The sequence below is a fragment of the Eschrichtius robustus genome, chromosome 3, assembly GCF_028021215.1.
Source record: "Eschrichtius robustus isolate mEscRob2 chromosome 3, mEscRob2.pri, whole genome shotgun sequence".
NCBI lineage: Eukaryota > Metazoa > Chordata > Mammalia > Artiodactyla > Eschrichtiidae > Eschrichtius > Eschrichtius robustus.
The window spans coordinates 174448439-174465287 of NC_090826.1; the positions used below are offsets into that span (position 1 = coordinate 174448439).

At 35.5% G+C, this 16849-nt stretch overlaps 1 protein-coding gene across 1 annotated transcript in view; it reads left to right on the plus strand.

Annotated features, from left to right (window-relative positions):
• USH2A (usherin) overlaps window positions 1-16849 on the plus strand; it is a 795295-nt gene that overhangs the window by 203935 nt on the left and 574511 nt on the right. The window contains exon 15 of the mRNA XM_068538548.1: window positions 10656-10814. Within this exon, the coding sequence (XP_068394649.1) occupies window positions 10656-10814 (159 nt within the window). The remainder of the gene's footprint in view (window positions 1-10655; window positions 10815-16849) is intronic.

Below are 16849 nucleotides of genomic sequence, written 5' to 3' on the forward strand. Positions count from 1 at the left end.
GACCAACTATTTTCCTCAAAATTATTTTGACTATTTTAGTTCTTCCACATTTCTATATACATCCTTGGTGTTATCTTGTCAATTTCTACAAACAGACTGCTGGGATCTGGGTAGAGGTTGTGTTGAATCTACAGATTAATTTAGGTGGAGTTGACATCTTAATAGTATTGAGTCTTACAGCACATGAAAGTGTATGTCTCTGTCTATTTAGGTCTTCTTTAATTTTTCTTGGCAGTGCTATGCAGTTTGCAGTGTACTGGACTTGTACATTTTTAATTAAATGCCTCCTTAGTCTCTTTGATGCTGTTGTGAATGAAATGACACTGTGAATGAGACTGTTTTCTTAATTTTACTTCCAAGTTAATTGCTAGTATATTGAAGTACAATTGATTTTTTAAAAGGACTTTATTTTTGAGAGCAGTTTTAGGTTCACAACAAAATTGAGAGGAAAGTAGAGATTTCCCATGTTTTCTCTGCCCCCTCACATGCATAGCCTCCCCAATATCAACCAGAGTGGTGCATTTATTACAATTGATGAGCCTACGTTGACATATCATTATCATCCAAAGTCCATAGATTACAAAGTATATAGTTCATTTTTGGTGTATTCAATACATTCTGTGGGTCTTGTCAATATAAAATGACATGTATCCACCATGTTAGCATCATACATAGAGTAGTTTTACAGTTTTAAAAATCCTCTGTGCTCTGCTTTTTCATCCTTTCTTCCCCCGCCCAAACCCTGAAACCACGGATCTTTTTACTGTCTTCATAGTTTTGCCTTTTCCAGAATGTCATCTAGTTGGATTCATACAGCATGTAGCCTTCTCAGTTTGACTTCTTTCACCTAGAAATATGCATTTAAATTCCTCCATGTCTTTTCATGGCTTGATAGCACATTTCTTTTTAGTGCTGAATAATAATCTATTGTCTGGATGTACCACATTTTACTTGTACATTCATCTACTGAAGAACTTTTGATTGTTTCGTACTTTTGACAATTATAAATAAAGCTGCTTTAAACATCTGTTTACAGGTTTTTGAGTGGACATAAGTTTTCAACTCCTTTGGGCAAATACCCAGGAGTACAATTGCTGGATCATATGGTAAGAGTACGTTTAGTTTTGTAAGAAACTGCCAAACTGTTTTCCAAAGTGGCTGTACCATTTTGCATCCCCACCAGCAGTGAGTGAGAGTTCCTGTTGCTCTACATTCTTAACATTATTTAGTGTTGTCAATGTTCTCGATTTTGGCAGTTCTAATGGGTGTATAGTGGTATCTCATTGTTTTAATTTGCATTTCCCTAATGACATATGATAAGGAAATTCTTTTCAGATGCTTATTTGGCATCTGTGTATTGTCTTCGGTGATGTATCTGTTAAGGTCTTTGACCCATTTTTTAATCAAGTTGTTTGTTTTCTTATTGTTGAGTTTTAAGAATTCTTTGTGTATTTTGAATAACAGTCCTTTATCAGATATGTATTTTGCGAGTATTTTCTCCAGTCTCTGGCTTATCTTTTCATTTTTTTAATAGTGTCTTTCACAGAGCAGAAATTTTTGATTTTAATGAAGTCAAGCTTATGAGTTATTTCTTTTTGGATCATGCCATTGGTGTCATATCTAAAAAGTCATCCCCAAACCCAAGGTTATCTAGATTTTCTCCTTTGCTATCTTCTGGGAGTTTGTAGTTTTATATTTTAATTTAGGTTTGTGATCTATTTTGAGTTGATTTTTGTGAAGGGTGTGAGGTCTATGTTATGATTCATTTTTTTGCATGTGGAGAGCCAGTTGTTCCAGCACAGTTTGTTGAAAAGTGCCATTGATTTTTGAATATTGATGTTGTATCATGTTACCCTGCTAAATTAACTTATTATGTCTAGTAGGTTTTTTTGGGGGAGGGAATTCTTTAGAAATTTGTACATACATGATCTTGTAGTCCATGAACATCAACAATTTCACTTTCTTTCCATTTATATGCTTCTAATTTCTTTTTCTTGTTTTGAGGACTTGATAGAACCTCCAGTTAAATGCCAAATAGAAATGCTGGGAACAGACATCCTTGCCTCATTTCTGATCACAAAGGCAACCTTCAGCATTTCTCTACTAAGTATAATATTAGCTGTAGGTTTTATGTAGATGCCCTTCATGGGGTTAAGAAAGTTCCCCTCTATTTCTATTTTGTTTAGAGGTTTTTTTGTTTTTGTTTTTAAATCACAAGTAGGTATTGGATTTTGTCAAATGCTTTTTATGCTTCTATTGAGATGATCAGATAATTTTTGTCCTTTATTTTATTGATATGATATGTTAAATTAATTGATTTCCAGAGAATAAATCTTTAATTCCAGAGATAAATGCTAATTACTTGTAGTAACTAATTCTTTTTAAATCTTTAGATATAGTTCTGGCTTGTTAATATTTTATTAAGATATTTTTATATGTCTGTTCATGGGGGATGTTGGTCTGTAGTTTTATGTTCTGTAATTATGTTTCTGTAGATTTGCTATCAGGGTAATACTGGCCTGATAAATAAAATGTTGGGAAATACTCATTCCTCCTCTGTTTTTTGAAAGAGTTCTATTGGATTTGTATCATTTTTTTCCTTATATGTTTGAGAGAATTCACCAGTGAAACATCTGGACTTGGATTTTCTTTGTGGGATTTTAAATTACTAATTGTATTTCTTAGTATAGGTCAAGTTAGATTTTATATTTTTAGCCAGTTTTCATAATTTGTGTCTTTCTAAAAATTCTTAGTTTCCTGAGGTATGAAGTTTGGATAATTGATTTTAAATTTTTTTCCATTGTATACATTTTTATATATACATTTCTTTTAATATATGCATTTAATATACTATACATTTCCCTCTAAACACTGCTTTTGCTGCATCATACAAATTTTGATAAATTTTATTTTCATTTTCATTTAGTTCAAAATTTTTAAAAATTTCTCTTGAGACTTCTTTTTTGGTGCATGTGTTATTAGAAGCATGTTGTTTAATCTCCAAATATTTATGGGGGATTTTTAACTTATTTTTCTGTTATTGATTTCCAGTTCTATTGTAGGATGAGAATATACTTTCAATGATTTTTACACTTTAATATTTTTAAGGTGGATTTTAGGGTCCATTATGTGGTCCATCTTGAATGTTTCATGTGAACTTGAGAAGAATGTGTATTAGGTGGAATAGTCTATAAAAGTCAGTTAGATGAGTTTGGTTCAGTGTTTTTCAGGTCAGCTGTATCCTTACTGATTTTCTGGCTGCTGAATTTCTCAATTACTGAAACGGTGGTGTAGAATTCTCCAATTTTAATAGGATTTATCTATTTTTTTTGTTGCACTTCTATCATGTTTTGCTTCAAATATTTTGATATTCTGTTTTTAGGTGCATTCTATTCTTGAGCTTTGGCCACTTTTTCATTATGTAATGCTCCTTTTTTTCCCCTGATAATTTTTCCAGTTTTGAGGTCTGAAATGAATATAGCTACTCCAGCTTTCTTTTGGTTTGTTAGCATAGTATATTTTTCTCATCCCTTTATTCTTACCGAATTTTTTTCTTTTTATTTAAGTTGGGTTTCTTATAGATCACATATTGGTGGGTCTTGTTCTTTTATCCATTCCATCAGTTTCTGTCTCTTAATTATTGAATTTTGGCCATTCACATTTAAGGTAATGATTGATATACCTAGAAGTGGAAATGTGGGCCACGTGTTAACTCTATGTTTAAACTTTTGAGGAACAGCCAGACTGTTTTCCAAAGTAGCTGTTTCATTTTCATTCTCACCAATATGTATAACGGTTCCAATTTCTCCACGTCCTCACCGACACTAATTATCTGTCTTTTTAATTATAACCATTGTAGTGGTGCGAAGTGTTCTCTCACTGTGGTTTTGATTTGCATTTTCCTGATGACTAATTATGTCAAGCATCTTTTCATGTGCTTATTGGCTCTTTGGGTATGGTCTTTGGAGAAATATCTGTTCAAGTAGTTTTATCATTTTTAATGGGTTACTTGTCTTTATTACTGAGCTGTAATTGTTTTTTATATGTTCTAAGTACAAGTCCTTTATCAGCTATATGATTTGCAAATGTTTTCTCCCATTCTGCAAGTTGTCTTTAAATTTTCTTGACGGTGTCATTTGAAGCACAGTAGTTTTTAATTTTGATGAAGTCCAATTTATCTGTTTTTTCATTTGTTGCTCATGCATTTATGTCATATCTATGAAACCACTGCCAAATCCAAGGTTATGAAGATAAGCAAACCCTTATGTTTGCTGCTAAGAGTTTTATAGTTTTAGCTCTTACACTTAGGTCTTTGATCCATTTTGAATTAATTTCTATATGTGGTGCTAGTTAAGGCTCCAGGTTCATTCTTTTAAATGTGGCTATCCAGTTGTCCCAGCAGTATCTGTTTAAAAAAATATTCTTTCCTTGATAATTGGCAATCTTGTTGAAAATTGGTTTACCATACTCTGATGACTTTTAATCTATATTTTAGCGCTATTTTACTAGTGACTGCTCTAAGAATTAGACTATACATCTTTGTCTGCCACAGATTACTTCAGGTTTGTACAGACTTAATTCTAGTAAAATATAACAACTATGCTCTGATGTAGCTCCTTTTCCTTCCCCATTTTTGTGCTATGATTGTGTGTGCATGCATGTGTGTGTGTGCATGTGGGTATATGTGTATGTTACACTAATATAATTATTGTTTTAAGCAATAGTAGGCTTTTAAAATGATTTGACAGAAGAAAGCAGAATATGAATACAGAACACACATACACTGTCTTTAATATTTATCCACATAATTTACCCACATATTTACCATTTCTGGTGTTTTCCCTACCTTCCCATGATTCAATTTACTCTCTTTATCATTTCCTTTTAGCCTGGTGGATTGCTTTGGTGTTTCTGTCTGTATCCATTATTTCTAGTTTTCATAGGGCTAGACTGCTAACAATGAATTCTCTTAGTTTTTTTTTTTTTTAATTATTTGAGAACACCTTTATTTAACTTTTACTTTTGATGAGTAATTTTTTCTAGATATAGAGTTCTTGGTACCAAGTATTCTTTTTTCTTTTGGGACTTTAAATATGTCATTCTACTACCTTCTGGCCTCCTTTGTTTCTGTAAACGTTTAATTGTATTTCCCTTCAACTGTGTTATGAGTTGTTTTTCTCTTACTGTTTTCAAGAGTTTGTCTTTTTCTTTCACCAGTTTGACTACACTATGTCTAGGTCTGAATCACTTTGTGTGTATCCTACTTGAATTCATTATGCTTTTTGGAATTGGAGATAAGTGTTTTACATTGAATTTGGACAGTTTGAGCCAATATTTCTTCAAATGTTTTTTTCTCCTTTCTCTGTCTTTTCTCTCCTTTGTGGTTCCCATTACACATATGTTGATGCATTGTACATATGGCATTTACTCACAGGTCTCTGAGGCTGTTTTCACTTTTGTTAAATTTTTTTCTCTGTTCTTTGGGTTAGATAAATAATATTGTTGTATATTTAAGTTCCGTCTGTTGCTTTATATCAAGTTTACTGATTCTTCTTTCATTTCAAATCTGCCATTGAGCCCTTTCTAGAGAAGTTTCCATTTTAGTTATTATACTGTTCAACTCTGGTTTTGGTGTTTTTATACATTCTCTTTCTCTATTGAAATTCCCTTTTTGTTGAAACACAATTATCATATTTTTCTTTAATTTTTAGAACACACTTATAATAGTTGCTTTGGCTTTCAGAGGTAGGCATTATCATCTTCTTACTATAAATAAGAAAAGGGTCAGAGCATCCAATTGAAATTTGACTGCAATCATACAATTACCAAAGTTCCCAAGCTGGGATGTAATCCGAAACTGATGGATGTAGTCACAATATTATACTTTCCTTCCTTAAAAGAGAGTCTTATACAAAGACCATTCTTGGCAATTTTGATTAATGAGTGTATGACCATTTTCTCAGAATCCTACTTTCAGCACATAAAAGTGGGTTCAAGTTATCTCATGCCCAAGATTTCAAAATATTTATTCTTAGAGTGGTATTGAACTATCTAAACCTTCAGGTCTTTGAAAATTCTCATTTAAATGTCAAACAAGCACTATTCATTCACACTGTGAAGTCAGACAAGATTGTGGTTAGAGATGGTCATAAAAAGTATTCAACTTTAAACATTTGAAAGAGCCTCTGTGTGTATATATGTGTATGATTGTGTTTGTTGTCAAGGAAATTTTCACGTAATGCAAATCGTTTTCTACATCCTTTGACATGGGACTGAAACATCTCTCTCTCTTTCAATCATCCCAAAAGTATTTCGCCATCTTAGAAAATGGTTTGATGGTCAGTTTTGATTGCTCTAACTCTGAAATCTATTGTGTTCCTGAGAGCATGCAGAGTTTTAGATGTAATCACTAATATTCACTAAAAACATTAAATTGCCATGGATTACAAGGCTCTTTGAGAGTGCTGTAGATGAGACAGTTTATGAATCTTTGAAGTTCCACTAAGAATAACAGGATTTAGAGCCCTAAATTAAAATTCACTGAAAGATCAAATGTACTGTCAGTATTCAACCAACCAAAGTGACCATAGCAAAATATGGCAAATCGTTGAATTCAAAGATATAAGGTGCTGTTTGGAAATAATTCTCTTTTCATGTGTCATTTTGAGATTGTTATTACTCACTGTCCTATATCTAAATAGGCATATGGACAGTTAGAATTTTAACATAACAATGAAAATCCCCTCCAAAAAAGGATAAATAAAAGGGGAAGAGTGAGAATGTATCGAGGTTGAATATTTTTCTTGAAAAATGTGACATCAGTATTATCTACCATAGGTTTAGAGACATTGTCTTTAGAAAGCTTATGCATGAGATATGGAATTTTATATATTTCAAATTCAGTGCTCTTGATATACTTTCTTAAAATGCTATTGTTGGATTATATCATGTCTTTGAAATGGAGTATATCACTCATGAGTACTGATGAATTAGTAATGGCTCTTAGTTGAAAGTCTTTGACTGGTATGTTAGGATAACTTCACGTTACTACTCCATACTTCTCACTCTGCTCTGTTCCCCAAGATTCTGTATGTTCTGTGTCAGCAGGCTCTCTTGCCTCCTGACTTTCGGTTGGCTTCAGCTACAAGTAGGAACCTTCTAGTCATCTGGAGGAGGGCTGGCACAAAGGGAAGTCAGAACATTTAATCCCCAGCTCCCTGTCTCAGTATAAGAGTGGCCTTGAGCTGGCTCTGTCCTTCAATGAGTGGTCAGATGATGCTCTTCACACATCCCTTTCTGTCCCTGAGTGCTGTGCCCCTTCAAGCTAGGGATAATGTGTGAGAAAAAGTTAACATAGCAGGCCTGAATGCTTGTCTTTAGAAAGACCTGCTTACAAAGTTGGCCTTTGGCTGGCATCCGGGGTTTGGATTTTGTGACGGCTCCCACCATCCTCAGAATTGTTAAGAAGGGCTCACTGTTCCTTAAATTTTGTACAGATTACATGGTTTATGCTTGTTGGGCTGCAACCCACAGGAAATACTGGCCTCCATTTCCCCAGTTTTGAGACCAAAGAAGGAGTCTGGAGTCAATGACAGAGACATGAATGATTTAATGGATGGGAGAGCTTACATGTCTGAAGCAAGGTCCTGGAGTGACACCCCACCATATGCAGGGGACAGCGGGCAGGACATGGCTGTAGGCTTGACTGGGGGGTGGGAGGGATTGCCAGTTATAGGGAGAATTACCTCTGGCTGGCTCTTCGGTTACCAAGGAAACCAGCAGTGGGCCACGCCCTTCACTGCCTCTGATAAGAACAATCATTAGCTGGGACCTGGGGCAAGTACGTAGGAAGGTCAGTCCTGTGAGTAGGTTGTAGGTGAAGCAGGCACTGGTTGAGCAGGGGATGTACCGAGAGCAAGAGAACAGCCCTCTTGAGTGGCCTGACCATACAATGCTTAACACCTGCTTTCTTTCTGGGAGTTTGGAATTTTGGTGTGTGCCAGGCAGAGGCTGCCTACATGAACAGCCCCCAGTATAAACACTGGGCACTGAGTTTCTAATGAACTTCTCTGGTTGACAACATTTCACTTGTGTTTTTATATGTTGCTAGGGGAATTAAGCCCATCCTCTGTGACTGGAAGCTTGTGCCTGGTTTCCCCCAGACTTTACCCATGTACGTTTTCCCTTTTTTGATTGTACTCTGTATCCTTTTGCTGTAATAAATCTTACCCATTAGTAGGACTATATGATGAGTGAATGAATTTCTAGTGAATCATTGAGCCTGGGATTGGTCTTGACCCATGACATAAGTAGTAAAAGAGCTCTGCTATTACCATACCCCAGAGTACTGCTCCATGTCTTTTGATTCCTTTACATTCTGCCCACCCTTTTGAAAATAGCTTCTTTATTAAGCTCTTTTTTTTTTAAATTAATTAATTAATTTATTTTTGGCTGTGTTGGGTGTTCGTTTCTGTGCGAGGGCTTTCTCTAGTTGTGGCAAGCAGGGGCCACTCTTCATCGCGGTGCGCGGGCCTCTCACTATCGCGGCCTCTCCTGTTGCGGAGCGCAGGCTCAGTAGTTGTGGCGCACGGGCCTAGTTGCTCCGCGGCATGTGGGAACTTCCCAGACCAGGGCTCGAACCTGTGTCCCCTGCATTAGCAGGCAGATTCTCAACCACTGCGCCACCAGGGAAGACCAAGCTCTTTATTAAATCACTTGAGAGTGCACTTTCTTTTCTTCTGAAACATTGACTATCGCCTAGTGACTGCATATATTTCATATAATAATATTGATAATTGATCGATTCATGATCGATTCATGATTTAAAACTTTTTCTCAACAGAAAGATTAATGGTTTACAAAATAAGTTAACACAGCAAACTGTGCCTTTGTCATTTTAGTCAATGAGAAAGTCCGATTAGATTATGCTTCTCTAAATGGATGAAGGATTATGCATCTTAAACCAGCGGGGGTTAAATAAACTGGTGGTTGATTGCCCTTAAAATATAGTTAGACATTGTTTTTCTCCTTTACCTTTATATATTCTGGGGGAAAAAATGTAGACTGATTCTCCAAAATAGGGAGACTACGAAAAATATAGTGATAAGAAACAATGTGTTCATAGTATATATTTATACTATAAAAAATATCACTAAAATAGTGAGATGAATGCTCTTATGTGCCTGATGGAAGCAAACATATTATCTCTAACAATCACAGCATTTTTTATTTATTTTTTATTTTTTGTGCTATACAGCAGGTTCTTATTAGTTATCTATTTTGTATATATTAGTGTATGTATGTCAATCCCAATCTCCCAATTCATCCCGCCTGCCCTGCTTTCCCCCCTCGGTGTCCATATATTTGTTCTCTACATCTGAATCACAGCACTTTTTAAATTGAAGTATAGTTGATTTACAATGTTTTGTTAGTATCAGGTGTACAGCAAAGTGCTTCAGTTATATACATATATTTATATGTATTCTTTTTCAGATTTTTTTCCATTATAGGTTATTACAAGGTATTGAGTATGTGCTAAACAGTAGGTCCTTGTTGTTTATCTATTTTATGTATAGTAGTGTGTATCTTTTAATCCCAAACTCCTAATTTATCTCTTCTCCCCCTTCCCCCCCCCCCCCCACCGATTTCCCATTTGGTAACCATAAGTTTGTTTTCTATGTTACAATCACAGCATTTTAAACAGGTGTTATAAACAATCATACCAGCTCTAACAGGTGCTTGGTGTTCACGTAGTACATTTAATTTGTTTCTTGCTAATATTTAGACTATTTAACATCCTTAGCATCCACAGCTATTTGTATCACCAGCTAGTATTCTTCTTTTACACTATGCTCTGTGAAGCAAGATGAAGCATTGTGCTTAATGGAATGGAAAACTTCCTTTTAAAAAATCCAAAAATTACACGACTTATCTCAAGTTTCAACACAATTTATGTATATCAACTTTTAAATTAATTAAGTAGAAAATAAATATTATGCATCCTTGGATAGTTTCTCAGAAAAATTCAAAGAAAGAGGTGGAGAGTTAGAGAAATACTGTATGTTTTCATTTATATGTGGAATCTAAAAAAAATGAACAAATAGAACAAAACAGAAACAGACTCACAGATACAGAGAACAAACTAATGGTTGCCAGAGGGGAAGTGGGGAATGGGTGAAATAGGTGAAGGGGATTAAGAAGTACAACCTTCCAGTTACAGAATAAATAAGTCACGGGGATGTAGTGTACAGCATAGGGAATATAGTTAATAATGCTGTAATAACTCTGTCTGGTGCATTATCTATACAAGTATCAAATCACTATGTTATACACCTGAAATGAATATAATATTGTAAGTCAACTATACTTCAATAAAAAAGAAGTGCTCATGTAAACTTTTGTGGTTTTTTCCCCCCAACCATATTTATGTCAGCTGCATTGACCTACAAATGTATTTTACGTTTATAGATAAAAAGCTTTGTTTTAGAGAACTCATGATGTATACCCTTTGTTTATTAATGTCTTGGTAAACCACCTGTCTTCTTGATAAAGTAATCCTGAATCAAAAAGACCTCTTTGCTGGATATCTTACTTCAGTTTACTTGTGTCCTTATTGATTGCCTTTGCTGATACATGCTCTCTCCATTGTAATTTAGCTCCATCCCAGCAACCTCCACCCAGAGGAAAAGTTCAAAATTCTTCTGCTATCAGTCTTTCCTGGAGTCCACCTGATTCTCCAAATGCCCACTGGCTCACTTACAGTTTATTCAGGGATGGTTTTGAAATCTACACAATTGAAGATCAACACCCATACGGTGAGTTTCAAGGTTTAGTGATGGAAAGATATAATATTCTGAAAATTGATACATTAGTTAAGTTCTTTGACATTGAGGAGACATGTTGTTGTCTTGCATGGAGTGTTTCAGCAGAGAGAATTACAAATCTCACTAGTAATCAAAGAAACGCAGTGAAAATGAGATGCTTATTATTTGATAAGACATGAATGCTTATCAAAGCCTCAAAGATGAAAAAAAACTACCCTTTCCAGGATTAATGAGGATATGGAGGAGCTAGAACTTACATAAACTGCTGGGCTATCTGTGAGGGTTCATTGGTATGACTTTTCATGTGGGATAACTTGTTAAAATATACGAGAAACCTTACCCTTTTGCAAACCATTTGACTCAGCAAACCTACTTTAGAAAATGTATCTCAGATGAATAGTCATAAAGGGACACCAAATCACAAAATATGTCCAAACCTGCACTATTTGTAATTGCAAAATATTGGAAAAAGTCAGACATTCAAAAAACTTTCAGTAAATTATGATACATGACATAATAGAATCTGGTGCATTATTAAGTAAATTGTAGAATATGGTCACCTATAAAGTGCTATCTTAGTTTACTTATTAATGAATGGGAAATGTCCATGAAGTACTGTTTAAGGTAACTAAAAGATATTAAAATAATCTATGAATTATATTTTAATTTAAAATATATAAAAATACTGGAAGACTTACAACAAACTGTTCTCTCATTTCTCTGGGTGTAAGGATTATAGAAAATTTATCAAATATTTCTATCATAAGGGGTTCACATTTTAAATTCTCAGGTTGTAAAATGGACTTTTCAAAAAGGGAAATCAGAGTACTAACATTCAAGCAAATAGTATAATTTTATGCATACATTGCCATTTCCACAGAGGTAAAACCCAGAAACATGGAACTAAATTGAGAGAAGAAGGATGTGAAAAAACCATGAGGACTATCTTTGCACCTGTAACTATTATGAAGATTTTGAAGGAGCTTGTAGAAATCAAACTATTTAGACCCATTATCTTTAAAAAGATTTACTCAGATGTTTTAGATACTTTTTCCCTAAAGACAGAAGGAAAACCTGGAAATTTTCCTCCAGCTCTGTCTTCTCTGATGTTTGCTTTGGTCATGTTTAGCTACAAGCTAGTTTAAGAAACTAGTTTAAGAAACATTGGAACAGTGATTCCAATTCAGGTTTCCATGTTGTTCTCTTTGTTTAAGACCCAGTTTTCCAAATTCTAGTTTAACATGATAAATTAATTAGAAAAGTATATAAAGCTATGTAAAAACACTGAAGTTCCATAATCTTCCTGAAAATGATTAGGAAGTTGCCTTGTTTTGACATATTGATTGGCGTTACAACTTTTACATAGCATACAGTTTTATTCTGTATATATTATAGTAGGTTACATTTTGCACCCTGTTCTGTATGACTTATGTTATTACATTCAGTACTTTGTGTTAACTCTAAATGTCTCTTCAGTACTCCTAGTCTTCTTTGAAGTTAATGGAAACTCTGAACTTTATAATGTAGATTGCAAAGGGGAAGGAACATCTGTCTACATCTGCTATGTTGGCAAAGCATCCTAAAAACCTGCTACTAGAATGTATATTTTCTTCCAAATATCAGCATGATCCAGGTGTCCTGAAACTTAAGTTTTTGTGATAGAAGAAGAGAGAGTTATTAAAATATTGAAAGTGATTTTGAAGATGACACTATTACTGGTTGAATTATTTCTTAAGTTGTATATTAGGGTCACTCTATTTTCCATATAGGTTAATTCAATAGTAAAATTAAACCTCAATTATACCCTTCAACCCAGAGGCATGTTTTACGTGGTAACATACAGTGATCTATTTTATAGAACATTACATGTGAGTACAACACTCTGGCTCTTTTTCATGATTGCACTAATATAGAATCCAAATAACAGTTTCTTACATAATAAATGTGTGCTCGTTCACTAATCAGAAATTTATATAATCCTATTAAACAGGTATTATTTCTTAAATCCTTATTTTTCATTAAAAAAAAATGCCACTTCTGGCATTTCTTGACAATCACCATAATTAATGATATGCAAATTATCTGCATGATGGCATTTGAACAGTAAGAACAATTGGTTAATGCTGTCAGAATTTTGTATCATTCTAATAATACCCTCATGTTTATTAGTCTATTTCCAGTGTGTGGATAGCATGTGTAATATGAAGAGGAAACAGTACTTATATCCAGTTGGATGAACACAAATCTTTGGGTTAAATAAAGGCATTTGGAATTACAGGTGGAGAATCGTTGAACTTTTCAAAGAAAATTAATAGTGTGTCTTCCAAGCAAGTTTGACCATTTGGTTGAGACCATTATAGAATTCCTTGTTAGAATAAAACTTTTCCTAGCTGGCCTGATGCACTAAGGGATTCTCCATGGCAGTAGTTTCCAACCTAAGATCATAACACACCAGTATTTTCATTTTTAGAGCCTGCAAATTATTTGTTCTTAGTAATACCTGCTAATAATGATGGAATAATTTTAAAGTTTATAAATAACTTTTTAAAAGGAAGTTGAGGTATAGTCAGTGGTTTCCCTAGGTAACATTTCACTCATTTTGCATCCTAATTAGTTTTCAAGAGTAGAAGAGAAAGGTGTAAGTTAGCACAGTGGGGAGTGTACATAATCAGCACCTAATATTATCTCCCCTGCAGCCACGATTAGGGTTGCCAATAGGTATTTTATGTGTTATAGGGGTGAAGAGAACAGCTGTTGTAGGAAATAGCACACTTTTGATAGTATTGAAGTTTTAAGGGGTAGTCAGTAAATCATATTATTTTTTCCTACTTGAGTTTGAAGCTAAAGGGGAACTAGACATAAGGATTCCATCTATAAGATGGAAATGAAAAATAAAAATCATCATCATGATTAATAGAAGCCGGATTGGAGAATATACCTTTTCTCCTGCAGGAAGACAGATTAGAAAAGAAATCAGTGGGCTGAGGATGCTTTGCTTTTTTTTCCTCCCAAATTCACAATCAGTTAAATCTTTCCTCCTTTGGGTCACCATGAGTGGGGAGATAGTCCTTAAATGTTACTCCAGGGAAATGCTTTCACAGGGACACTAGAGGAAGATTATTTCTACGTGTGACCATTGCTTACGTCACTAGGGACATTAACATAGTTTAAGATGAGAGTTTTAGACAACATTGTATCTTAGTGAACTCTGGGATTTCATTTCTACCTTTAATGTCATTATCATTTATTATTCCATACCACATCAAAGGATCAATGTAACAAGGGTAAGGTTGTTCAGTTACCTCTGAGAGAAATAAACCTAAAAAACCCAGAAAACATAAGCAGGGGATAAGAATGAAAACAGAATAGATGAAAATCAATGTTTTTTATTGTAAGACTCTTAATACTATTTCCTAGAAAAAAAAAATATGTATATGAAGAATCATTCATTCATTCAGTTACACTTTGTTCACTGCTTACTGCAGACCAGGAACGGTACCAGCCACTAGAAATACAAGGATGGAAGGAACAGTTCTCATTATTGGAAAGAGATATAGATAAATATACCAAGATTACAAAGTAATATATTAAATATTGTACCAGAATAGACTTAAGAGTATTAAGAAATATTTTTAGAATATTTCTGAGTATCCTATAAGTGGAGGAGGGGTAAAAAGCAACCATGCCTCTGAGGGCAGAGATAGTGATTGAGAACCATTGAAAGTTCCACAAAAACAGGTGATGTGAGGTGAATTAACCAGATACCACAGTAGAGGAAGACTTACTCGCATGGAAGAAATTGTACAAGACAAAGCATGAAGGTGTGTGAGAAAATAAGGTTAATTCAGGCAACTTGCACAGTTCCATGAGGCTCTGGTGGGTGGTACTTTAGGGGGAATGCCACACACGGGGGCTGGGGTCAACCAATATTGTGACCCAGTGCATCTCTAAAGAGGAATTTCATGATGTTCTTGTACAATAATTTCTCTGAACACCTGAATTTGATTTGAATTTGTATAACTTTTTATTATAAAAGTGGTATATCCAATTAAGAAAATTTAAAGGAAAAAAAATTAAAGCATCACAATTCCAGCATTCTAGTGCAAAAACAAATTTCATTTTGGAAAATTTCTGGGAAAATATGTGCTTCAGTTTATTTTGCATAATAATCACGTCTATGCAGTATTACATTTCATATTTTTTCTCATGTTGCTGTATGGTCTTCATCACTATTGTTTTAAATAACTATATAATATTAGAATCCTATTAATGTAATATTAGATTAATATAACTCATTAAGAAATTCAACTTTAATTTACTTAAACATTTCCTATTATAAATAACACATCAGTCATTTTATATGCTTCCCAAGGAAATGTTTCCCAAGAATATGGCTAAAGATCATGGTCTCATAAAAGATTTTTTAGTGTATACTTGTACAAGTTATCAATTTGTTGCCTCTCCGTTTCAAACCTTGGCTTCATTGCCTGCTTTGTGGTAATGGAGCTGGAACCTGTAAACATCTCCCCTTTACTAGCCGGTATTATGTTGCACTCTATCAGTAGAGGGTGTTGGAGGGATCCTGCAGGAGATGGAGGTTTCTTTTCCTGGTTCTGGTGTGCACCCCTCTCAGGAGATCACTCAACAAGTGATGTTCAGCCATACACAGTTGCCAAACTACCCTTGGGCAGCTTTTCCCCAGGACCCCAAAGGGCAGCTTTCCCAAGCTCTGGCCCCATAAGAGTGAGTTCTACAAGATGCACCCCAGAAGACAGTGCATGGCAATCCCAGTAAATTCTTCTGATGCCCAGGTGGCATCTTCCCCTAGTACCGTAGACGGTGGCTTTCTAGTGAGTTCCATGGTGCAGCCTCTCATCATGGGCAGCTTTCCTTGGCACCCTGCCAGTAAGTTTTTTCTCTGTAAGTTCTGTGGTAGAGCACCTGAGGTGCTAGAGGCCAGGTTCCAAGGGAGTTCTGCCTTCATGGAACTTCAGCGAACTTCACCATCAAGTGGGCCATGGTTGCACCCTGTCCAACAAAGTCTGATCTCATCCCAGGTCTTATCTCTTCCAGGTCTGTTCCTTCCCTAGGTGTTCTGCTTCAGCCCTGGAGGTAGTGACTTTTCCCTGTCTCTGTCTCTTCTCTTCCTGCATTCTTTAGAGGTTTCTGGTCCCCTAAGTAAGTAAAACCCTTTTGTAATCAATCAGTCTTTGTATTCAGCTTTCCTTGTTCAGATTACTCCGTGCTTTCTGTGACCTGATTGGACTCTAGTCTGATATTCAACATATTTTCATGAAGAATTTGCAATGACATATGCAACAGAATGTCAAAATAACCCTTCACTCAGGTGGTCACTGTCTTGGTCCGTTTAGGCTGCTATAACAAAATACCACAGGCTGAGTGGCTTCTAAACAACAGAAATTTATTTCTCAATGTTCTGGAGGCTAGAAGTCCAAGGTCAGGGTGCCAGCATGGTTGGCTTCTGATGACAGCCCTCTTCAGGGTTGCAGTCTGCCAACTTCTCGCTGTGTCCTCACGTGGTGAAAGGGATGAGGGATTTTTCTGGGGCCTCTTTTGCAAGGGTACTAATCCCATGTGTGGACTCTACCCTCATGACGTCATCATTTTTCAAAGTCCCCCCACCTCCTAATACCATCACCTTGGGCATTAGGTTTCTAGCATATGAATTTGGGGGAGGATACAACGTTCAATCTATAGAATTCACTCTTGTTCAGTCTTCAATTATTCCCTTTCCCCAACCATCGTGAATGCATTCGGGGGAAGGACAGTTTCCCCTGGCCCTTTGCTTCTGCAGAAATGTCAGACGATGCTGGCTCATTTGAGAGGTAATGCTCTTGCCACGCTCATGGCATCAACGACCAATGCATAACGCTCGGGAGCACGTGTTCATCCTCATCTTGTTTAGGTCTTCGTGAACACCCTGCTATCTCAGCCTCCCCTGGGCTCTTGCTATTGCTGGGAGCTCGCTGAGATTTGTTTTCCACGTTTGCCATCCAACCTTTGGC